Consider the following 21,394-nt stretch of genomic DNA (forward strand, 5'->3'; position numbering starts at 1 on the left):
ATTGATTGGGCTTCAAGTTTGCGCGCCCCCCTACAGGTCTGACCCTCTGCAACTGAGTGAAACTCGATCCCTCAAACCAGCGGCTACTCTCTGACCACTTCCTGTTTAACTCTTCCCCCAAATGACTTACCATTGGGTATAGAAAAAACGCTTGTATGAAGCTTGAAAGTATGAAGTGCCCAGTGCATACTCTCCATGGACATGGTGCTTGAACCCTCTTCTTTACTTCTTGTTCGAATGGAAATATCACGAGATATAAATAAGGCATTATTAAAAATCAGACAGTGATTAGTTTTTCGTTGTGTATTTTATGAAGCTTTTCGGCTATAGTAATCATTGATTGTTGTTTGTCTTAACGCCGAAACATCGCCCCTAAGAAAGGACCAATCATGGTTGACATTGAAGTTATCGCCGAAGCCCACTTGCGTCACATCTCCGTTGCCATCGGCGTTCAGCTAAGGACTGAACAGGGAATCATCGCAATGCCAAGACTCTAGAGAGCCGCGTATAAATGAGCGTCGAAATGTAATCACAATTGCTGACTAGATCATTTCTCATCAAAATCTCATCTGATTAATAGCCATGGAGACTCAACGAAATTTCCAAACCCTCAAGGGCAAGGTCGCTATCGTTACAGGCGCTTCTCGAGGCCTTGGTGCTGGCTTTGCTTATGAGCTTGCAAAAAGAGGTGCAAAGGTGAGGAAGCTCTTGAGTGTCGTTAAACAGCATTACTGAGCACGGCAGGTTGTGGCTACATACACTTCTCCAAGCAGCGAAAAGCTTGTGAAGAAGTTGTCTGACAAAATCGCATCACTCGATCCACCATCAGAATGCATTGGTGTCAAAGCAGATCTCAAAAACGAGTCGTCTCCCGCAGAGATCATTCGTCAATCTGTCGCTGCATTTGGTCCTCAAATCGATATCCTAGTCAACAACGCGGGCATGGAAGTCGTCAAATCTCATGCCGACATCACAACATCCGACTTTGACTCAATCTTCTACCTCAACGTCCGCGCCCCTCTTCTGCTCCTCCAAGCAGTAAAACCCTATCTCCCCTCGTCCGGCGGTGGCCGCATCATCAATATTTCATCAGTAGGCGCCCGCTGCGGTTTCAAGAATCTCTCCCTGTACTGCGCTTCCAAAGCAGCTCTTGAAGGACTCACGCGCTCATGGGCAGCTGAGCTGGGAGAAGAGGGACATACAGTGAATGCTGTTAATCCTGGACCAGTGCAGAGCGATTTATTGGACAATATTCCCAAGGAGATTATCGAGATGCAGAAGAAACAGACCGCTGCAGGGAATAGGTTGGGTGAGATTGATGACGTTGCACAGATTGTTGCTTGGCTGGCTTCAGAAGAGAGTCGGTGGATTACAGGGCAAGCTTTATCTGCTAGTGGTGGATTGGAGATGTACTAGCATTTTAGATATTTGGCACTGTAATATGAGTGTAAATTATTGTTGGTGATGCCGGAAGCTCAGAAACACAATATTGTGACACTTATGCGAAGTACATGCTCCTCGCTCCACCATTCATGCCAATAGCCACCTTTCACAAAACGTCACATCACACGTTGGTGAGTAGCGTGTTTTACTTTTGACGCATGTACTGAAGTTATCACCATGTCGAGGTAAATCATTAACTTTGACATTCTAAAACGACTCCTGCGCAGGTCTCAAGTCCAACTCATGAACCCAAAGCGAACTCGGTTGCTGCGAAAGCCACAAATACGTCTGTCCAACATCTTCAGCCCTCATATGCTTCCCGGTCCTCGTCTCTTCAGTATCCTCATCCGTAATCCTTCCATTCGCAATAGCATGAACGCACTGAATGCCAAACTTGCTATGCTCCTTCGCAATAGCCTGTGCAACCATTCTAGCAGAGGCGCGAGTCGCTCCGTAAGCTGCGTAGCCAGTGTTTGTACGCATAGCTCCCAGTGTGCCAGTGAAAATAATAGTGCCCTTCTTGGCACCGTTTGTATCGGCAAGAAGGGTCTGGCCGCCGTTTTGCTCGTACATGAGCTTGAGAGCTTCTTGGGCGAAGACTACTGCGCCGGTGGTGTATACCTGCATGCTTTCGTTGAACTCCTCGGGCGTTTCTTCGAGGAAAGGCTTCTTGCTGGCGTGCTTGACGTGATAAATTGCCAGCTTGAGCTTGAGATCCTTGAAGTCTTCATGGTTGGCGATGTCTTTGAACGCCTGGCGTAGGTTTTCCGGCTGAGTGTCTGTAGGGAAAGAATGAAGAACCCCGTTGGTTTCTTTGCGGAGTGAGTCGCGCAGACTGTTGAGGTTATCGGCGTTGCGGGCCAAGATGGCGACGGCGAGGTTACCGGCGTCTTGACGGGCAAGAACACGGGCGATGCCGCGACCGCTTGTTGGACCGGCGCCAATGATGATTGCAAGACCTGAAGGTGCCATTTTACTATAAGAAGGTGATTTTGATCAAAGTTTTATGGCAGGCCAGAATTCTCCTAGTTGTTTATATAAATATCCGGTCGAATACGTCATGCCGTTACAGTACTTCGATGATGACCCTCCCGGCCGTTAAGTCCGAAACTGATCAGGTAAGGATCTCCACAAGGGAACGTCGTCAATCAGGTGTATTCTTGGAAATAATTGGATCTTGACAAAATTAGACACGGCCTATTCTTGAAACACTTGACCCTTGAGACACGCATATTTCCTGTGTTGAGGATGGTCATGTACTGCAAGCCGCCGTTGTTCGCGCATCTCTCAGCGACAACGTCTGTCATGAAATTCCTTCGAATTCCCTTTCTGTGATAGCTTCCTGACCACTCCTTTAGAGAAGATAAGTATCAGGCCTGTCTTCATCCAGCTCAAGGCCCTTCTTCATCCTCTCTCGTCGGTCAAGAACCCAGTTCAGCCATCTCGTCATCTTCATCGCATTGCGATCCCGGAAACCCACATCGTATTGCCATCTCGAGATATCACAGTTTTGCAGAACCTCATCCATCTGTATCTTCTTCCACTCCTGCCCGTTGACCTTGAATATGATGCTTTCTGTGATATGTTCGTGCAGCTCCAAACAATATTCGATAGTGTAACGGGTCGCACTGAAAACATAGTCCAACTCATTGGTCATGTAACTGATGAGTCGCTTCTCCGGTACCCGCTCGTCCCTGGAGCGGATGCGACTCCGGTACAGCCAAACAGGATTCTCGTTGTCCCTGCACTCAAGCTTGGTGTGAGCGGCGCCGTCTGTTGGAGCGACAACATCCACTTCGATTTCATTGATGATGAAGCAGCGGTTATCTAGGCGGCCGAGGTATCCAGGCCCATATTCTATCAAGCCTATGAGAAGGTCGTAAAACGCCCAAACTGCGGGCTCCGGTCCTCCACAACCACCTAGGAAAATCAAGCTGTCCTTAAAGCGATCGTCAAGATCAGCGGTTGGGTCGAAGATACGAATTGTAGATGTGACTTTGTCGATGTATCTTGATGTCGGCCGCTTCGTAAAATCCCATGTAGTCCAGAGGCCATAGTTCTTGACAAACATGATATCGACATGGTAGTTGTTTGGGAGACGAGTGGCAATATCCTGAACCTCGGCGTGAAACTGCTTACTGACCAGAAGCAAGCTCAGAGCTTTGTTCTTGGGTGCCTGTTCCCAGACGCCTGTAGGACGCCAGTAACGGTCTTGAGGATGGTGAGCTCGTCGATATCGGCCATGTTGGCTCTCTGAGGGACTCGATGGTGCAACCAGAGCCGTTAGAGCCAACTCAAATATGTTTTGCCGTAGCTCTACGGGGATATCTTGTAGCTTCATGGCTGATGAATTACTGATCATGTATTGTGGCGGATTGCAGATGTCGAACGCTTGCACAATGTGGTTGCATACGGTGTAGGCAGCACCCCGCTTTGTCGATGTCAGCCTGCTGATGCTGGTACACATGTCTGTAGCCGGGAAGGCAACCCTTATATAATCGCAAATTGGTAAGTCACTCGGCAAGAAAATTACTTCTCTACATGACGTATCACGGTTTTATGCATAGTTGAAGCTGCTTGGCTGTATCAAAACTCTCAAAGATTACACTTTGCTCCATTTCAAATATTCAGGGTATATTAGCTGGCCATCAGGTTAAGCTTCATGCTGTACACACGGGTGTATGGCGACACCATATCTTGTTTCCATCAGCTTCTCCTCAAAAGATTCCGCGATGGCCAATAGAACAGCCAATAAAACCAGTCTGAAGCAGGTTCTCAATAAATCCAGATGACCCTCCCTTAATCACAAAAACTCGTGCCTAGGCCCTGGGGACCAAGAAAACATCCGACCTTGATATAGGATGTTAAGGTAAACTAAATAAAGTGAATCTTAAGATTATGTTAAATTACCCAAGTCTTTCCATCACTCAAGATCAAGGTCCTGAACTTTCTTGCCTCCCCTAGCTAGACTCTCGATGCTCGGGAACTTATTAGAGAGTTCCATCTGGCCATCCTGCGTACCTCCCATAGTAGCCCTCATAAGCCAGAGCGACAGCTGTGAGACCAGCTGAGAATGCCTCCCATGTTGCAATTACTCTCCAAGCAGGTCCTTGCACCCAAAAGATTCTGGCTGAAATGAATCGCGCCAGGGTGAGGGCAAAGAAGCCTCGGTTCTCTTGATAGGCAGCCAGCATGTAGTAGATGCCGATTCCGATGATGGCGACTGAAAAGCCGTTGAGTGCGGGGAGGGCAGACTCTGGCAATTGCTTTGCGGTGAGGCCCTTGCGCGGGGAGATGAGATTGCTGACGCCGTGGTTGAAGGCGCTGAGGCCGAAGATGAAGATTGTTATGGCGGTGATTGAGGGCATTTTGGAGGTGTTATAACTAATCGACATTGGTTACAAAATGACTAACGTTGGGACAATATATGGTCGGACTACTTGATAACAGAATTTGGTGAGAACACATCTCAACATTTGTTGCCATGCAGATCAGATGTGCGAAGTTTACTAGGGCTTACATGAAAATGCAACTCGCCAGTTGCATAGTTGAGTGTCATGGCGTTTTCTAGTCACTCTGATTGAACAATGGACCTTTGCGTGATAATAACATGAGATTATCATTAAATCGAGTAGCTTCTCATCAAAATGCCGGTCATAAGATACAGCCGAGCCATTCTTCCGTCACAACAATACAAAGGAGAGGGACATGCCAGAGGTAGCTGACATACTCAGTGATTTGCTATCAATATCTAACCATGCTGCATCATTTTAGATACTAGCAACGGCCACCTTGGCAACAAGACCCAGGATACCAGCAGCAGTGATCACATCGTCAGACCTCTTGAATCCCTCCTCAATAGGCAAGCGTTCCTCCTCTGCCAAACGTCAGCTTCATATCAATTTACTGGACAGGTTCACTTACGGAACAATGTTTTGACCCACTCTGTCTTGGCATTTCCATCGTTCAAATTTCCAAAGACAGACAGGTAGAGCGCAGTCTCGATGAAGCTGAACTGCTGAAGATCGGCAGGTAGGGAGAACTCGGGGTTGGCAGCTTCAGCGGCTTTGAGGCGCTCTTTGCGAGCCTTGGCGGCGGTCGCGATGGAGATGGTTGGCTCGGTGAAGTGAGAGGCTGTGGAGGCCCAGATGGTCTCGTTGAAGCTGTGGTTATCGCCGAAGAAGATGTCGGCGCGGCTCAGACTGCCATCGTGCTCGATAACTAGTTCAATTAGCTTGTAACGTCGTGATCTACGTAAGGATACGCACCTCCATGCTTGTTCAGGTCATCGAGGTTGAAAGTGCCATTGTTCCCAGTGGTGAGAGCCTTTTGGCCGACGAGAGCTGTCGCAGCTGGATCGAGGTTGATGGCGTCGGTGAAGGCGACGATCAGATCCTCAAGCGAGATATGGAGGCCGTCGCGAGGCAGATATCCGTGATTGGCGACTGCATTCACCATGGGGCAAGGGCTTCGGCCTGTAATTATTAGTCACGGCCTAATCATCGGTATGGTAAAACTTACGATCAGACGCCGTAGGTGCGCGCCACTCATTGCTGGCGCTAACAGCCAGAGCCGCAGAGCAAAAGAAGGCAACGTTAAAAAGCATCGTGATTTCTTCCAACAAAGCTCAAAGGATACAGAACCAAAATCACAAGCAAGGACAGTCTCCTTACGACATTTTATCAACATCTTCCCCTGAGCAACGATCATCTTTCACATTCTATTTTAGCTCCCTCCAATTTGTCGCGGTCAATGCCGAGGCTCACGGACGACTTGCAGAAACAGGACGAAGCCGTTATTTTGGAGTCGCGAGATTGGTGCAAAATCGCCGCGCGACTCGGACGAAAGATGCAGGTCCGGAGATGAACCAATAGTAGCGATTGTAATTACCATCTTAAAACGCCATGTTAATGCTTGGACCCCTTGGTTGTGGAGATGATGAGGGTCCGGGTGGTGAACCGAGCCTAGGGTGAATTACTTGGAAAGGCAGCTCGTGGTGCCCTGTAGATATTTACGGGTTTTATAAGGTTAAGATGGGAATTGTTCCGATAGAGTTTCGGCTTCAATGTCTAATCCAGCCTTTGAAGATAGGTTAGCGGAAAGATGCTTATTTTTGTTCAGAGGCAAGCAAGGGGAGGCAAGAAAACTTAGGACCTTATCCTAAATGACAAAAAGACTTGGGTAAATTTAGTACAGATTTAGTAAAGCTTACATTAGGTATTTTTGACCCTTTGATTTAATATCAGAGGGTTTCTTGCTCCTTAGGGGCAAGTTACTCACCGCGGCTATCTTATCGTAGAGGCCTAGCTTATGGAGCTATGATTTCGTCATAGAACGACTGGAGGTAGTGAAAGAGGGATGATCTGATAAAGGCATTTGAAGACATCTGCTCAATCCGGCATTGAACTAGATGCTGGGATAGAGTAAAAGCCAAATTGATGATATAACTATGCGTATTGTGTCTTGAAGTGATCCTTGAATGGGGTTGTCATGGGCCACCTGCGCTGGTACTAGGCAACCCAATGTCCAGCCTACATAAATAATTACTCAATTGCCAGCAACAGCTTCCAGAATCTCCATAACCTCGTCTGTCTTCGTAATTGCATAAGCATTCGTCTTGATCCAAATATCATTAAGACTATTCTCAGCCAAACCAGGGAAATGCTCAGACGTAACACCGACATCCTTCAAAGTCCGCGGCATTTCTAGTTCCCGAATGATCAGATCAAGAATATCCCCAAGATCAACATCTTCTTCCGAAACCTTCTTCTCAGCCAGTAGAGATTTTACAGTGTCCTGCTTTAACAGAATATCCACTGTACGTTTCTGATGATCGTTGTTGGCGTTCTTGCGGGCGTTGAACTTGCAGACTGCTGGTAGGAGGATGCAGCTCGTCTCGCCGTGACCGACGTTTAAGGGTCCAAGCTGATGGCCTATCGCGTGGCTTGCGCCGAGAGGTACACCTGAAGAAACAGCGCGCATGGCTTCGACGACGCCGGTTTGATAAAGATGGCGGGCATTGAGATCCTGGGAGTCATGCTTGCATCGTAGAAGCCCAGAGATTAACTTCTCTAGACCTCTGGCTGCCCATGCATCACCATCATCGTTACTCTGCAATGAGCATAGAGTCTCAACGCAATGGTCAACGGAACGGATACCGGTGCTGAGCCAGATCTTTTGTGGTGTTGTGGTTGTTAACTGCGGGTCTTGTATGACCAAGTCGGGATCAACGTTTGGCTCAAAGGTGTGTTTGGCTTTGCTCTTTGAGTCTGTCGCTCCGGCTATGGCCTGGTATTCACCACCAGAAAGCGAAGTCGGGATGCAGATCAACGGAATCGTAGGTTTGTGCAAATCCTCCCGTTTGTGAGGGTTGTGCGACTTGCCGCCCCAGAGCGTACCGACCTCCTCTTCGGTCCAAGTATCATTTGCAATAGCGAACCGCACGAGCTTGGCTCCGTCGGTGATACTTCCTGCACCCAAAGTTACGATGCAGTCGATGTTGAGGGGCTTGACTTCAGCCAAGATGTCCACGATTTCCGGAATCGGCGTATACGGTGAGATGCCGATATGAACGCCAGCAATGCGATCTCCCAGGGCAGATTTGAGGTCCTCAACGTAGGAAGTGTTCTTCGACAACGAGCGAGATGCTATGATGAAAACCCGTGAGCTTTTGAACCTGTCTTGGACCTGTTTGAGACATATTTCTTGAAATGGCTGGCCAAAGCTGATCAACGGCGTAGGCTTGTTATCAAAAGCCGGATGTGTCGTCTCATTGGTGTACCAAAAAGCCATAATTGTTGGTGCGATAGTTGTTTATGCTATGTTAGAGATGAGAGACATGCCTTTTAATTATTTCAAGTGAAGTTATGACGTTATCCCGGTGGAGCCGGCTAAAGCCATCATGCTGCTATCTCCGTGTCATCAATATGTCGTACTGTCCAGACTCAAAGTCAAATGCTCAACAATTGGTGAGTAAAATAATCTCCAGAAGTCTAGTCGCAGACTGTTGGCATAATCCTTATAGATCTGCCGTTTAATGCACCTCTGATGTCCTCGACCTCCTCGGTAAGATCATCCAGATTTATTGCGGTCAATGTGCTGGACAACTGGTTGCCAACTCATCTGATGTCTTAGCCAGTTATTGATAATATCCACATAAGAGGACTCTGAGGATGAGATGAATCTTAGTTATAATTCTTGGAATATGGATACTCAGAATTCTAGTTCTTTTGTCTTCCTGATCATATTGTCTAATCTATTCTTCTCTGGATCAACATCAATCCACCCTAGGTCGACGGGCCAAGACGAATTCACCTGCTCCTCCATTGCCTTTTCATCCTCCCCATCTTCCTCCACAATACCCACTTCTTTTAGCAGAAAGTCGTTTTTACTTCCAATACTACCCTTCAGTAGACGAAACACTACTCTGGCCAGATAACAGTTATTGCTCTGGTCTCCAAGACCTTTGGCAACGAGGACAACGGTCGATTTTCGGCTTTCCAAATCTACCATCTTAGAACTATCCAAGGTTTTTGCGTGCATGAAGCCTATAAAGGCCAGCAGAATTACAATGAATATGTCATAAGACTCGAATCCATGCCGCAGGTAGTATAAGCGTAGCAATGTTTCCATTTTTATCTTGGCGTCGCTTAAAGCCTTCTGGACACTGTCGTCAACTAGTGCAGGCGCAGTTGTCATGCGCAGTGTTTCCAGAAGATAGACAATCAGGTTGTAGTAGTGCATACTGAAGAGAGTTAACATTGATCAAAGAATGAATGATTTGTCTAACTTACTGGAGCTTGAGCTGCCATGGAAAAAGGATTTCTGTTGGTTTGAGACCTGGCGAAAGATTTCGATACCAGTTGTCAAGACGGATACAGAAACCCTTAATTTTGTCCACAATGGTGTCCGGAGTATTCTTGAAACCTGAGAAAAATACAGCAGCGACATCATTGATGATGACCCGGAATTCAGAGAGTGTCCGAAAGGTATTGGCATAGTTCACCGATACGGGCCCTTTCGCCGATGGGTAACGGAGCCCGAAGTCGCCATAGCAGTCATCTTGCGTAGATAGCTGTATGCTAGGAGGCATCGATAGTAGCGGTGCTTTGAACACGTGGAAGCTATGGACGCTATTGTCTGTCAGCTTCGTCATGAGGTGAGGAAGTGGGACTCACGCCTGTAGTCCAAATAACGCCCATGCTGTGAAAGCTCTTGTATAATACTCAAGATCATCGCTGTTCTTGGTCGGTATAGAGAATAGATGCATTGCATGTGCAGCCGCAACGGCCTGAGTCAGGTAAGATCTTCCCACCTCATCACTACCATTGGCATCATGCACAAGCGATAGGACAATTGCAGCCTGGATGGTCGTAAGTCGAGCATTGCCAATCTCCAGCTCCCATATTCGGCGTGCCTCTGCAAGGAACTGATACCCAAGGGTCCGTGGATTCCAGAACTGAGACCGATGACTCATCTTGGAGTAGCCGTGCTGGAAACAATGATTTAGAACTCGGTGGTCTGATAAACTATGGGGTCTTACCCACGCAAGCAGATGCAAGGACTGCATGGACTAAAAGGGAAGAGCAGTATTTGCTTCGGCCTGCTGCCATGTCCTCCAGAAAGTAGTTCTTTTGGAAGGCTGGATAGAAAGTGTATTCGGTCATGAAATACGTCTCTAGTAGCTTCCGTAATAAACTGTTATCATCGATGATACACGTCCATTTCCGCGCGTCGATATGGTCTAGTCGAGGCTCAACCATTTCGGCTGCATGATAAGGAGCCTCGTAAATTATAGGATACTCTGTTGGTGGATTGTCACTATCTTGTATCCTCGTCTCACTCAATGAGTATTTATACAGCCATGAATCAAGGTACTGGTTGCCTTCTTGGATCAAGAAGCTAGGCATTTCTCTGCGATAAGGAAACTCATACTGGTAATAGTGATCCGGCACTACATGCGCCTGCTTGAGAAGATCTGCACGTTGAATGTGGTCAAGTATCGACTCAACATCATGGCCGCTCTGGATTCTTCTCAGGATATCAGTCCCTTCATGCATTGGCTTTGTCGCTAGAATCCGGAACAGTTCTTGATACGCCCCCTGCTGTTCAAGGGGAGTCCGGTAGTGGCACTCCGTCCTTCGTCTGGTGCAGTGTGAACATCGAGGTTTGGCGCCGTCGCACTAGAAAAAAAGACCTTGTTAACTCATCGTCTCGCACACTAAGGAAACATGGAACTGCGCACTCGGGACTTGCGCTGACGACATGGTTCGCAGGCTAAAGTGATGGCTTTACGTTGTCTTCCTAGGTTTGGGACCAGTGGTGGACTCTGGCTTAGAATTTGGAGATTTTCAGGGGCCGGGCCTGGCAAGAGATAGCGAGACATGTTCGTTTGTGAGTGAGTAGGTTTACTAATGCAACCGATTGCTTTAGAGACTATAGCATGTTCATGGTGAAGAAGGGGCGGGGTTTGGAGAGCCCTCACGTGAGATTTCTTTCACCAATCATGCTTTGGGATTGTCTCAGGTAGGTAGCTAGCAACGTCTATGGCGTCCTAAATACCTAGGTAATCGAACACTGTCTCTACTTTTTCGTATGAGGAACTGCTACTTTGTGTTGTGAAGAGAAAGAAGACTCAGTGGACAGCATCATTGGCAATATTTAACATCCTCTGGCTCGACAGAATGTCTGGACCGGGGCCTTGTGATCGACTTCGTAACCCTGTCTCGCTCCAGGGCGGGATGTGGCGATTGTCGCAGATCGGGCTCTCCAGTCCACGCACTAACTGACTAACCAGTGCGCTAATGCAGGGCACGTCAAAAGCGTTTTCAGTGGAGTTGAAACATTTTCACAGGGGGGATCCCGCTAGATCAACGCCTTTCATCGTTGCATTCGATCTTTCACTCTTATCCCACGTGAATATCTACAAGTGCATACCAACTTCTCAATAAACTTCTTTAACGTCGTATCTCGAGATCATGTTCTTCGCTGTAATTGTGACGGAAGCTCCCGTGTATCACCCCCATGAAACACCTCGCCCTGACTAGCCGCGTGTCAACCTCCACCACCACCAAGCTGACGTACAAACAACCAACCCACAACACGATTCATACTGTAGCCAACCCACCCACGTCAAACGCCACAGACATTCTCTTCCGCCGTTGATCGCCCCACGTTGCAACCCGGTATCCAATATGATCGTTCCAAAACTCATCCGTTTCGTGGGGCTCTTGTGCCGGTTGACGCGTTCTGTGAGACTAACAAAAAGCCAAGTTTTGCAGTTTTCATCCCGAGTCCAGAATGCGGAGTTCCGATCTGTTGGGAACTGCGGGAGTATATGAGCTTTTGTTCTTCCCCATGTTAAGAGACTTTTGTTTCTGATGTACGCTTCGCTGTAGCCATTCCTTCTGTACGGCACGTTCACTTTATTGTTTCTTCTTTTTTCGTTGTATCTATCTACTCTGCTTTTATAATGAAGTTCTCTTCGGTTGTCACGAGCGGGCTCGCATCTTTCACACTGGTCGCTGGCCTTCCGACTGTTACATCACCAAATGAACACTCTGTTCAACAAGTCCGAAATCCAGTATATAAGCGCAATGGAATTGCAGCTCTCGGCAAGATATATCGAAAATATCACATTGATCTTCCGGAATACCTCGAAAATTCAGTACTTGCTCGTCGAGATGGTACCGGCACCGTCGCCAATAAACCTATCGAGAATAATTCGGAGTGGTTGACACCGGTTCAAATCGGAAATCCTCCAAGGACATTCCAGATGGATCTAGATACAGGATCATCGGATCTTTGGGTATATGGTTCAAAAGCAGCTACTGCTGGCGGTAGCAGCAACCGATACAATGCCTCCAATTCGAAGTCTTGTGAGGAGATGGCCGGTGCAAAGTGGACGATTGAGTACGGTGATGGAAGTGGCGCTTCGGGTCATGTTGTGAAAGATACAGTCTCCATCGGCGGCCTGTCAGTGGAGGCTCAGGCGGTACAAGTCGCCGATAAGGTACATGAGTCTTTTGCACAGCAGCAAGACTTGGACGGCCTTTTAGGATTGGGTTTCAGCTCCATCAACACGGTCACTCCGAAGAAACAAAAGACATTCTTTGAGAATGCAAAGACAGAGCATGGCACTGGGGTCTTTACCGCGGATTTACAGCATGACGCTCCAGGTACATATACCTTTGGCGTCATTAACAAGACAGCATACGAGGGGGATATTACGTATACGGCTGTTGATTCATCGACGGGAATGTGGACATTCACTTCAACGGGATTTGCCGTTGGAAAAGGCAATATCACCAAGACGCCCATCACCGCCATCGCCGACACAGGGACATCACTCATGTTCCTCCCCGAACAAGTCAACAAGGCGTACTATTCACAGATCAACGGTGCCAGAGTCGACGCAACAGCGGGAGGCTACGTTTTCCCGTGCGACACGAAAATGCCCGATTTTACGTTCTACATGGGGGAGACGGATATCACAGTCCCGGGGTCTTACATGAATTTCGCACCGCTTGAGGGGCCTGTCCCGGGGGAGAAGGAAGGGAAGAGGGAGGTTGGGACTTGCTACGGTGGATTGCAGTCGAGCGCGGGCGATATCAATATCTTTGGTGATATTGCTTTGAAGGCGGCCTTTGTGGTGTTTGATGCGGAAAAGACGAGGATCGGGTTTGCGAAGAAGACTTTGGTTGGAGTTGAGTAGGGACAAGTTATAGATATCACAGCGAATTACACTCTTTTATTATCCTATATATACATGTTGTTTTATGTTTTATGCTGGCTGTGAATAATGCAATGCTGTTCAGTCTCTGTCTGCACAGCTGCATAAGTTGAGCAGGCACACAAAACCAAGAAATCGCGCACAAAGTTCCACCTATGCAGGGGCATGACTTGCACTAAATTCTCTCTGGTCTCTCTCCAGCTGAGAAGTACCTCTCTGCGAGACCCACAGTAAGCACGATGTACCTTTTTCACATGGAGGAGAGTCTCTACGATAACGGCTCTGATAAGATAAGAAAACTCTCCGATGTCCGCTCAGTACAGAAGATGGGATCCGAAATTGCACTGTGTTCATCATCTCAACATGCTCAACCCAAGTGTTTGTTCTCATTATCATGACTGTCGTATATTCTATGAAATCACGCTCTCATCAGTATCTATGTAACTTTAGCCAGCGGTAATCACTCCAGGACCGCATCCAACAGATGTCAAATGCCATCCAACCGCTCTCTCAACGTTCCTCAAAATCTGGGGAACGTGCTCGCTCTTCATGTGCATCATGCCCAGTACAATCCCAGCAAGGCACGCACTTCCAAACTTTGCGACACCATGCTGCAACACCTTCTTCACACCCTCTCTGATCTCAGGGTCACTGCTCTTGAAAAGAACAACAAACAACGGCTTCATGACGTTGTTATCCATGAAGCGGAAGTTTGCTTGCGATCCTTTGAGCTCGTCGAGGATGCGGTGCGTCGTGGCGATGATCTCGCGGTACACGGGCTTCGCGTCGGGTAACACCTTTGCATCCGTGTTGAGCTGTAGGTGGAGACTAGACAGACACTCCAGGTACAGTGCTTCAAAGACACTGGCTGTCACGTAGCTGTGCGGCTCCTCATTTTTGCGCTGCTGCGTGTAGCGGTATAACAGCACAAAACCGTTGTGCCAGCTTGACAGGACCGAGAAAGCTCTCTCCCACGTTGCTTTGGTCGTCTCTGTATCGTCGTCCAAAAGATGGTGAGCTAGGTGGTGCTGTGCGACATCCCACCACCTCAACGCTTGATCCAAATCGTGAAACGAAGAGGGCATTTTGTCTATGGAGTACCTGTGTCTTCCCAGGCATCGCTTCGCGGCTAGGAACTCATCCGTATCCCCGGTGATGCCCAGTCTCAGGGCCCACGGGTAGGTACTCAATCGCTGTATCATGTCAAACAGAGCATTCTCATAATCATCAAATACTAAGTCTGATAAAGATACACCTTCTTGGGCACATCGTTTACCGAGGTATGCTTCAAAAAGACGAGCAGCGTGATCGTGGTGCAGAACAGCAGCGTGCATGTCCCCGCGAAGGATATCGTAGGTGAGAAAAACAAGAGCCACGTGAGTAACACTACGCAGCGCACGGAGTGTAGAGGTAGCAGTCGTTACAGCACGTACAGTACGTGTATAGTACTGAAGTGACAGCTGATGCGCCTTATCAGCAGCGACAGAGTCGATGGTTGGCTGCGTGAAGGCATTGACGGCACCGCCTAGGGCACAGCACGTCTCGCGGACAGCGGCATCCTCATGGGCCAGCTGAGGCGTGATGGTAGCCAAGGTGTTGTGAGGGAGGGTGGTGCCCTGCTCGTTGGACCAGAGAAAAGTGGAGAACATGTCATATTGCGTCTGGTCTTTGAAGAGCGAGAGGATGTAGTTTGGCTTGGCTAGGATGCGTGTGTCGGACTGGGGTCCTGCACGCGTTGTTGTCACGGCTGTAGTAGCTGTAGCTGTGGTGTTGAAGCTGACGGATTGGCTGAGCGGGAAATGACATGTTAGACCGACGGCTTTGCACCGGTTACAGATTGGTTTGCCCTCATCACATTTCACTTTGCGGCGTCTGCATGATATTAGCAACAGTCTACAGTTGAGTGTCTGTCTGCACGAACTTGCACTCTTTACAACCAGTACGTGTCTTGAAAGACTTGGTCTTTGGCTTCTTAGCGGCATTTTGGCCCGAACGATCTGCAATGTCAAGGACAGCCACATTGGCATTCGGGATCTAAGGCGACCAAGAGATAAAACATGTAAGTAAGCCACCGACGACATGAAACGGGTCTGCCCTAGCGGCATTTTGTGCTTTTTTGCTCACCCGTGGCTTGTTGTTGGCCGGGACCGAGACGATCTGAGATGAGGACGGGTCGCCGCCGCGAGGGGGTTGCACACCGCCACCACTAGAAGAAGACGAGGCAGAAGAAGCAGAGGCCTTGGGTTTAGGCTTGAGAGCTATTGTCTGCTCCATCACCCACGCGTTTACCCTGTCGGGACCGAAAGAGTGTGGCGTGACGGTATGGGGAAGGCGAGCCAAATGCCCGAGATGACACGAGGAGGGGGATGCGTTGTGAGTGAACTGTTCACTTTCGGTGGAGGAGTTTCAGAGTGTTTAATCCTACGGTATCCACATTTGATGTCTCTGTAGCCAATCATGAACTGGCCTGTGCGAGTTACTCAAAGGAGTTAGGGTTGGGGTCTCGTTTATTTGTCCATATCCGAATTAGACAGGGATCGTCGCTTTGGTATTCTTGGCTAATGGTCTCAAACCCTCCGCTGCATTCTGACTGCATAGCGGCGCTGCAACAAGCGAATACAGTAAATTAATAAGTGATCTCATTAGTAAGATGATGCTTCAGAGTGTCAGAGGTGAAGTAAAAGTTTGCCTTGCTGGCTTCCTGATCATGTCCCAGGCTTGTTATCAGTCCATGCGTCACTAATTTGGAGCTGCCCAAACTTGTGCTACAGACATGATCTGCAGGCTGGGTGTAAGTTCTTCCTTGCTTTTGACACACTGTTGACCAAACTTCGCTTACATCTCTCTATGCCCACTCAAGTCGGTTAGTCTTGATACAAGTGATCGACATATCCTGGTAAGGGATGCTACACCAGGTCAACTTACAGGGTTACTTTCTATCAACTCCCGTTCTTTTGTTATCAAGCATGAATACTACTGATGATGCTAGGGTATGACTGTTGAGCGAGAGCAACTGGTGGGTGGAGATCCAAGTTTACTGAAGGCCGGACCTTCGGCATAACAGTATCGTCCGTGTTCTTGACAACGCCTTGACTGGTTTTATTGTGTACCGATACGTCTTTGACCATGGCATTTAGATCAACATTCTTATAACCAATCGCAGTCAGGTACCTAAAACGATTATTCGGCGCCCCTCTTAGAAAATGAGAAGAAATAACTTGAACAAACTTCTGACAGACAATCCCGGCGATAAAGAACACGGCATATTTTTCACGATATTGTTAAAAGCTTGTATGATGAGTAGTACTCAGGATGCTATCAAAGTTTACAATTCAGCCTCATAGTTGCGGGGTAAAAAGTGTAGAGGCCATTACAAGCCCAGAGGCCACCTAATATTAGGTTTTGGCTGTAAAGTGATTTAATGAAACCACCGAAGTTTCCGTTGAAAATGGTGTATAAATAGAGCCTGTCTCCGCCTTCATTACAGAGAGGACACAGTGAGGAAGTATTCCACAATTGAGAGTAAAACGAACAAGGCTGTCCTCGAGGACCCTCTCATATCCAAGTGTCTTTGGGATGTACGCAACGACGCCGACGCCCTTTGGGCCCACTACAAGGTCCGTCTTGCGGGTGTAACGGACATACAGCTCCTTGAGAATGCCTCCCGCGTTGGCGATAAGACGTACGTCCGTGGGCTTGACAGCTGTGTTGAGAAGGATCTAAGGCTGGGATTCATGGAACTCCACAGATGGATCTGAACCAAGCAGGCGGTTAAAATTCGCATGGCTGACAACATTTTCTCCCGCGCCCCTTAAACGCTGAGGCAGAAAAATACTGCATCAATGGCTTTGTACACCTGCCTGCGCTACAAGATACTTACACAAAGCGGATTAACAGACAATGGAGGAAAAAGGCTATGCACGAGAGTGCGCGTCGTGTGGTCGAAGCCTGCTCACCAGAGTACAAGCCCCAATCTCAGAACAAGAGGCTAGGGCCGTGGGGATCAGGATCGGGGATCAAGACATTGACCATGGATAAATGGCTCGAAAAGTATGACGAAGACAGGATGGATAGACTGGATAAGGAAATTTTCGATAATGATGACGACTCCAGACGGGTCTGGGAAAATTAATTCGAAAGACGTCGCATGGGACGATACTTTCGATAGTCATTGGGAACATGAAAACATACCAGTGTGGAAGCTATCTGCTGGAAGCCCTTATACACACTTTAAGCACGTGCCTCCAAGGTAAGCTGACATTATGGGAGAACGGTGCTCAGTTTGCAACCAGATGCCGTTTATTTGTACTCTGCATGTTTTCATAAGAGACGCAGCTTTAGTGCTCTGTTCATGGCAATGTCTGTCTTTATCTAATCGCCGTAAGTATACAAAAGATATGGAACAAAGAATGGTCCAGGTCTAGAGCTAAGCATATCAGGGAGAGCATCGTTCTGTGTGTTCATGATTGTAACGTCATCCACCTTTGCGAGCTCAGAATCAATAATTGGAACATGAATGTGAGCAGATTGTTCAAGCATGCCTAGTTGCAGGTGACGTAACAGGATGCGAAAGACTATAAATCAAGCTTGTTTGCATATTTTCTTTTAAGCCGCACCAATTGTTCTCTGGTCCGGAAATATACAATACACACTGCAGATATGGAAAAAAAACTCTTTGTAACAAAGTTTCGCCGAACATGCAAAGGAGGATATTGTTCGCATCTCGACCTTAGGCAAGCGTCTGATTTGGATAAGATTGGAGGATAACGAATATCATAGCTTGCTTCAAACAATGAGCTCCTGGTTTTGCTCAAGCCTCAGCTCTGCATTGTGTAATGTTCAGGGCTGTTAGCAGGACATGAAGAAAGTATATACTGTGGTTTTCCAAAGATATAAACCCCTACTATACTCAACAACTGTACTTGAATACGACACTCGCCTTGCCAAGGCTGAAGCCCACCATCTCTCAAGTCTCAAACACTACCCGGTAACCTGGAACTCGTCGCCAACATGGCTACCAACGCACCAGCAGTTATGCCACGAATCAACATCTCATACAGTATCTTCGTGCAATTTCTCAACAATATCAACAAAGGCATCTTCAGGGACGCATCAATTGACGCTCTAGGCAAGGTACAGAAAGTCCACCAAGCTCAGTCGCGTTTCCTGATTTGGTACCCTGACCTAACGGCTGTTGTGCTTGGACCCGCTAAGCCGCCTTCTCATAGATACCCATCACATAATGAGATCGATAAAACTTCTCGGTGACTTGAGAAGTGTGAGCGGCTTTTTGTTTGACATGGAACATAGGTTCTACTCTGGTCAGGAGAACGAGCGAAATATGCTGAAGCCATTGGAGGAGGTGACAGCTAGCTTAGAGAGACAGCTGGATTGTATTCAGTTGGAAATCAACAAGCTTAATCCTTACCGTGGACCTAAGGATACCTACGGCATGTATCATGGTGTTCTCGTTGACGCCGAGTTGGCCAAAGCTGACAAAGAGGATGGCACCGGTGGGATTGAGGAACAGATGATGGAAAAGGAAATCCAGATGAGCATGGTTCTCAACCTAGTAGGGGTTTGCAGGATTCTCGAGAGAGTTCGGCACCCATCAACGAGTGATAGAAATGCTACTAATATCTTTCAGAAAGACCTCGTCCTTCGTACAGCCACGGGTGTAGTGATGGGTGGCTGATGGAGAGTCTCAGTGCCAGTCTTCCGATGTCTATTACCGAAAGTACCATGTAGTCTAAAGAAATAAAGAAAATATGTCTAGAAAATCCCAAACCAGAACCCGATGTCGCTTTTAAACCATTTATCACCTCCTGTCATTACAATATGCCAACTTGTACCCAAATCCACATTCTAAACCGCATGTCTGCCCTGGAAATGTCAGAAGACACTTAGACCAAACCTTCAACCAGTACGGTTAAAGTTAAAGCCTCCATGCATCTGGGAGGTGTCTCCCAGCTCGAACCCTGGGACATAGCCCCAGGTGTTCTCGTTCCACCCTATAAGTGACAATATTAGTCTTGGAACATTGAACCGTGTTTAGTAAACTTACCTTGTTCTCCACCGTATCCGCGTCCCAGGGCCCCAATAGAGGGCATTTGCATGCCTGGTATCGGTACTAGGCCCGTTGCCGGTGCCTGATGACAGGGGCAGGTATGTATATCCGGAGTATGGTGAACATGCATGACCGCGGTCGGCACAAAAAGCGGCTTATGATCTTCCGCATAATATACGTGACCATGCCCTGGGATTACCGTGCAATGGGTAGCCACTGCATATTCTTTCGTAAAGGCCAGCGAAGGAGTTGAAGGGCTCGGCGGTGAGTTCTTCTCCTCCTCATCACGCTGGTTCTTGGGCCTTCCAGCTACTTTCTTGCCTCGCGCATTTCGGCGGGGAGCACGCCTCGGTGGGGTGCTAGGGCTATCCCGGTTTGCATCCTACGTCAGTCAGCTTTGTTGTGTAGTGTTTGCCATTGTGTATATCTTGCCTCTTTCGTCTGAGCTGCAGTGCGCTTGGGGGCCGACGAAGGGAGTGGTCGACGCTGCACAGCAAGCTGTGATGAGGGGGTCTCTCGGAGGGCAGGCATTAGGTACGGTCGAATGTTATTGTTTTCAGACATAATCTCAAATAGTTAAGGATGTTAAGGGATATGTTATGAGTGAAGCGAGTCGGCGAACCAAAGGTGAAGAGTGAAAGTTTGCTTAAGCGCGGTTATGATACTATTGATAGTAGTTGAAAAGAAGAACTTCTAACGGAATCATGAATGGAGTCGGCCGACCTTTTGAGCTTCACTGACTCCTTCCATCGCTTCCAGAATCACATGTCCAGTTGTCAATTAGACTGTTTGATACAGTGATGTATCAAAAATAACCGTTTGGTGGGGATCCACTCTACGGCGTGGCGTTGGAAACATGACGGGAATCAACGTCAGCGATGTGCTACTGTCCCCACCGACTGGTGAGTAAAACCCTCGTCCCATGTCTGTGCTGCTGTAGAGATTAGGTGGGTAGGAGATAGGGTTGCTGCGTCATGGGGCAGTTCCGATCTGTTGGACCCTTTGCCGATGTTATGAAGATAGATGATTACTTGCGCCGTGATATCGTGGGGCGATCAGTACGACGATACTCTTGAGCAGTCCAAGTTCCTGGCTTGGCTGTCATAGCACTGAGAGGAGCAAGGTTATAATTGTGGGCGATTTCATTCCATTCTATCTTGGAGGCAGTTCTGTCGCTTCATGATGACAGCCATCCTCGTACTAACGAAAAGCGCCACGAGCCACTATGTTTCAGCATGAACACCTTAATACTCTCCCATCCGACATCTAATGTTCTAGAAATCCTCTCAGGTACGTATTTCAAGCGCCAGCCAACACGGGCACGGGGCGTTTGGCTATGACCTCTTCTGCGACAGTGTTGGCAAGCGTATGCGCCACCATAGCTATTGTTGTAAATGAGGAACAGGGGCTATTTCCTCCCATACTGGGCTACATGTGATATGTTTCCGATCTATTGAGGTCTAGCGTATTCGCAATACCATCGATCATCGGAGTTGCCATGTTCTAGCGCTTGTTTCCATCAGATCTCAGTCTTATCAAACAGAGAAGTAGGACCAAGACTCACACCGGTATTTCGGCCTATGACTCACTCATTTCATTTCGTTTCAAATGAAGTCTAGATTGCGGTTGTCGACAGTAGTGGTTATCATCAAGCATTTGGAGGCGAGTTGTTGGCGTTGATAGTGGAGACCAAACGGTTCGGAGCGTCTGGCAGAGGGGCGGGTCTCCACTCTATGCCGTCCCGCCTCCGTGTCTTCGCTTAGCTGAAACCCCAGTTCCGCCAACATCCGGGGATGCTGGATGACTTTCCCCTTTTCTGTTTTAATGTCTGGATGGGGGCCCAATTACTGAAGAGAGATGAGTGTGAAACCTGTAGAGCCCTTGCCCTGAGGTGAGCGGAGAGACGGTCCGCATTCGAGTTTGACAGTGTGTATGCAAAAAGCCTGTAACCTTACCAAAGAAGAAGATGTAGCTTTCACTGTGCCGAAGTGATGAGAGACGCTTGAAGGGCTGTATTATATTTATTGGTGACGGCTTCTTTTTTTACGACACAAAAAAAAGCACAGACATAAAGGCCTCGCGCGATTATGTTGGAGCCGCCATTAAAGTCGGACGAGAAAGATCGTGGTCGGTAGTAACAGCTGCTCCCCATA

The 21,394-nt window shown here is 48.0% G+C and overlaps 12 protein-coding genes across 14 annotated transcripts; 4 read left to right on the forward strand and 8 right to left on the reverse strand.

The window, feature by feature from the left end:
* The first annotated feature begins 471 nt into the window (after positions 1–471).
* On the forward strand, positions 472–1,471 carry FOIG_14651 (uncharacterized protein). Its single transcript, XM_031215923.1, has 2 exons — positions 472–696; positions 745–1,471. The coding sequence occupies exons 1-2, from the start codon at positions 583–585 to the stop codon at positions 1,414–1,416; spliced, it is 786 nt and encodes a 261-aa protein (XP_031054299.1). The 5' UTR covers positions 472–582; the 3' UTR covers positions 1,417–1,471.
* Positions 1,399–2,550, reverse strand: FOIG_14652 (uncharacterized protein). Its single transcript, XM_031215924.1, has one exon. The coding sequence runs from the start codon at positions 2,413–2,415 to the stop codon at positions 1,651–1,653; it is 765 nt and encodes a 254-aa protein (XP_031054300.1). The 5' UTR covers positions 2,416–2,550; the 3' UTR covers positions 1,399–1,650.
* Positions 2,551–2,585: 35 nt separating this feature from the next.
* Positions 2,586–3,891, reverse strand: FOIG_14653 (uncharacterized protein). Its single transcript, XM_031215925.1, has one exon. It carries the CDS (start codon positions 3,803–3,805, stop codon positions 2,798–2,800), a length of 1,008 nt encoding a protein of 335 aa, XP_031054301.1. The 5' UTR covers positions 3,806–3,891; the 3' UTR covers positions 2,586–2,797.
* Positions 3,892–4,021: 130 nt separating this feature from the next.
* On the reverse strand, positions 4,022–4,907 carry FOIG_14654 (uncharacterized protein). The gene has a single exon (XM_031215926.1). The coding sequence runs from the start codon at positions 4,836–4,838 to the stop codon at positions 4,434–4,436; it is 405 nt and encodes a 134-aa protein (XP_031054302.1). The 5' UTR covers positions 4,839–4,907; the 3' UTR covers positions 4,022–4,433.
* A 255-nt stretch (positions 4,908–5,162) lies between these two features.
* On the reverse strand, positions 5,163–6,260 carry FOIG_14655 (uncharacterized protein). The gene is made up of 4 exons (XM_031215927.1): positions 5,965–6,260; positions 5,712–5,918; positions 5,368–5,664; positions 5,163–5,320 (listed from the first exon to the last, which is right to left on the reverse strand). The coding sequence occupies exons 1-4, from the start codon at positions 6,047–6,049 to the stop codon at positions 5,214–5,216; spliced, it is 696 nt and encodes a 231-aa protein (XP_031054303.1). The 5' UTR covers positions 6,050–6,260; the 3' UTR covers positions 5,163–5,213.
* A 538-nt stretch (positions 6,261–6,798) lies between these two features.
* Positions 6,799–8,291, reverse strand: FOIG_14656 (uncharacterized protein). Its single transcript, XM_031215928.1, has one exon. It carries the CDS (start codon positions 8,233–8,235, stop codon positions 6,991–6,993), a length of 1,245 nt encoding a protein of 414 aa, XP_031054304.1. The 5' UTR covers positions 8,236–8,291; the 3' UTR covers positions 6,799–6,990.
* Positions 8,292–8,646: 355 nt separating this feature from the next.
* Positions 8,647–10,856, reverse strand: FOIG_14657 (uncharacterized protein). 2 transcript variants are annotated; one of them, XM_031215929.1, is made up of 5 exons: positions 10,688–10,856; positions 9,990–10,625; positions 9,621–9,934; positions 9,237–9,575; positions 8,647–9,187 (listed from the first exon to the last, which is right to left on the reverse strand). In XM_031215929.1, the coding sequence occupies exons 1-5, from the start codon at positions 10,826–10,828 to the stop codon at positions 8,656–8,658; spliced, it is 1,962 nt and encodes a 653-aa protein (XP_031054305.1). In that variant the 5' UTR covers positions 10,829–10,856; the 3' UTR covers positions 8,647–8,655. The 2 variants fall into 2 exon arrangements, with proteins under 2 accessions (XP_031054305.1, XP_031054306.1); XM_031215930.1 differs by having other exon boundaries at positions 9,990–10,856.
* Positions 10,857–11,732: 876 nt separating this feature from the next.
* FOIG_14658 (uncharacterized protein) lies at positions 11,733–13,203 on the forward strand. Its single transcript, XM_031215931.1, has one exon. It carries the CDS (start codon positions 11,915–11,917, stop codon positions 13,154–13,156), a length of 1,242 nt encoding a protein of 413 aa, XP_031054307.1. The 5' UTR covers positions 11,733–11,914; the 3' UTR covers positions 13,157–13,203.
* A 248-nt stretch (positions 13,204–13,451) lies between these two features.
* On the reverse strand, positions 13,452–15,551 carry FOIG_14659 (uncharacterized protein). Of its 2 annotated transcripts, XM_031215932.1 has the most exons (3): positions 15,299–15,551; positions 15,096–15,208; positions 13,452–15,046 (listed from the first exon to the last, which is right to left on the reverse strand). In XM_031215932.1, exons 1-3 carry the CDS (start codon positions 15,446–15,448, stop codon positions 13,621–13,623), a joined length of 1,689 nt encoding a protein of 562 aa, XP_031054308.1. In that variant the 5' UTR covers positions 15,449–15,551; the 3' UTR covers positions 13,452–13,620. The 2 variants fall into 2 exon arrangements, with proteins under 2 accessions (XP_031054308.1, XP_031054309.1); XM_031215933.1 differs by having other exon boundaries at positions 15,096–15,550.
* Positions 15,552–16,760: 1,209 nt separating this feature from the next.
* Positions 16,761–17,544, forward strand: FOIG_14660 (uncharacterized protein). Its single transcript, XM_031215934.1, has one exon. The coding sequence runs from the start codon at positions 17,091–17,093 to the stop codon at positions 17,304–17,306; it is 216 nt and encodes a 71-aa protein (XP_031054310.1). The 5' UTR covers positions 16,761–17,090; the 3' UTR covers positions 17,307–17,544.
* Positions 17,545–18,184: 640 nt separating this feature from the next.
* Positions 18,185–18,869, forward strand: FOIG_14661 (uncharacterized protein; the record flags this gene model as incomplete). Its single annotated transcript, XM_031215935.1, has 3 exons — positions 18,185–18,438; positions 18,485–18,773; positions 18,822–18,869. The coding sequence occupies 3 exons, from the start codon at positions 18,185–18,187 to the stop codon at positions 18,867–18,869; spliced, it is 591 nt and encodes a 196-aa protein (XP_031054311.1).
* A 127-nt stretch (positions 18,870–18,996) lies between these two features.
* FOIG_14662 (uncharacterized protein) lies at positions 18,997–19,805 on the reverse strand (the record flags this gene model as incomplete). The annotated part of the gene is made up of 3 exons (XM_031215936.1): positions 18,997–19,185; positions 19,239–19,623; positions 19,674–19,805. 3 exons carry the CDS (start codon positions 19,803–19,805, stop codon positions 19,091–19,093), a joined length of 612 nt encoding a protein of 203 aa, XP_031054312.1. The 3' UTR covers positions 18,997–19,090.
* Positions 19,806–21,394: the final 1,589 nt, after the last annotated feature.

The sequence above is a fragment of the Fusarium odoratissimum genome (genome assembly GCF_000260195.1).
Source record: "Fusarium odoratissimum NRRL 54006 unplaced genomic scaffold supercont1.43, whole genome shotgun sequence".
NCBI classification, from domain to species: domain Eukaryota; kingdom Fungi; phylum Ascomycota; class Sordariomycetes; order Hypocreales; family Nectriaceae; genus Fusarium; species Fusarium odoratissimum.

Excerpts from the sequence above, each read along its gene's own strand:
- FOIG_14658 (XM_031215931.1), top strand. The coding sequence starts at position 11,915 with ATGAAGTTCTCTTCGGTTGTCACGAGCGGGCTCGCATCTTTCACACTG.
- FOIG_14660 (XM_031215934.1), top strand. The coding sequence starts at position 17,091 with ATGCACGAGAGTGCGCGTCGTGTGGTCGAAGCCTGCTCACCAGAGTAC.
- FOIG_14652 (XM_031215924.1), bottom strand. The coding sequence starts at position 2,415 with ATGGCACCTTCAGGTCTTGCAATCATCATTGGCGCCGGTCCAACAAGC.
- FOIG_14659 (XM_031215932.1), bottom strand. The coding sequence starts at position 15,448 with ATGGAGCAGACAATAGCTCTCAAGCCTAAACCCAAGGCCTCTGCTTCT. Across the intron at positions 15,209-15,298 it reads CGGCCAACAACAAGCCACGG|ATCCCGAATGCCAATGTGGC; the intron begins GTGAGCAAAAAA and ends TGGTCGCCTTAG. Across the intron at positions 15,047-15,095 it reads ACTGGTTGTAAAGAGTGCAA|ACGCCGCAAAGTGAAATGTG; the intron begins GTTCGTGCAGAC and ends AATATCATGCAG.
- FOIG_14655 (XM_031215927.1), bottom strand. The coding sequence starts at position 6,049 with ATGCTTTTTAACGTTGCCTTCTTTTGCTCTGCGGCTCTGGCTGTTAGC. Across the intron at positions 5,665-5,711 it reads TGACCTGAACAAGCATGGAG|TTATCGAGCACGATGGCAGT; the intron begins GTGCGTATCCTT and ends TAATTGAACTAG. Across the intron at positions 5,321-5,367 it reads GTGGGTCAAAACATTGTTCC|AGGAGGAACGCTTGCCTATT; the intron begins GTAAGTGAACCT and ends GACGTTTGGCAG.
- FOIG_14651 (XM_031215923.1), top strand. The coding sequence starts at position 583 with ATGGAGACTCAACGAAATTTCCAAACCCTCAAGGGCAAGGTCGCTATC. Across the intron at positions 697-744 it reads TTGCAAAAAGAGGTGCAAAG|GTTGTGGCTACATACACTTC; the intron begins GTGAGGAAGCTC and ends TGAGCACGGCAG.
- FOIG_14656 (XM_031215928.1), bottom strand. The coding sequence starts at position 8,235 with ATGGCTTTTTGGTACACCAATGAGACGACACATCCGGCTTTTGATAAC.
- FOIG_14657 (XM_031215929.1), bottom strand. The coding sequence starts at position 10,828 with ATGTCTCGCTATCTCTTGCCAGGCCCGGCCCCTGAAAATCTCCAAATT. Across the intron at positions 9,935-9,989 it reads CAGTCCTTGCATCTGCTTGC|CACGGCTACTCCAAGATGAG; the intron begins GTGGGTAAGACC and ends CATTGTTTCCAG. Across the intron at positions 9,576-9,620 it reads GCGTTATTTGGACTACAGGC|CGTCCATAGCTTCCACGTGT; the intron begins GTGAGTCCCACT and ends GACAGACAATAG.
- FOIG_14654 (XM_031215926.1), bottom strand. The coding sequence starts at position 4,838 with ATGTCGATTAGTTATAACACCTCCAAAATGCCCTCAATCACCGCCATA.
- FOIG_14653 (XM_031215925.1), bottom strand. The coding sequence starts at position 3,805 with ATGATCAGTAATTCATCAGCCATGAAGCTACAAGATATCCCCGTAGAG.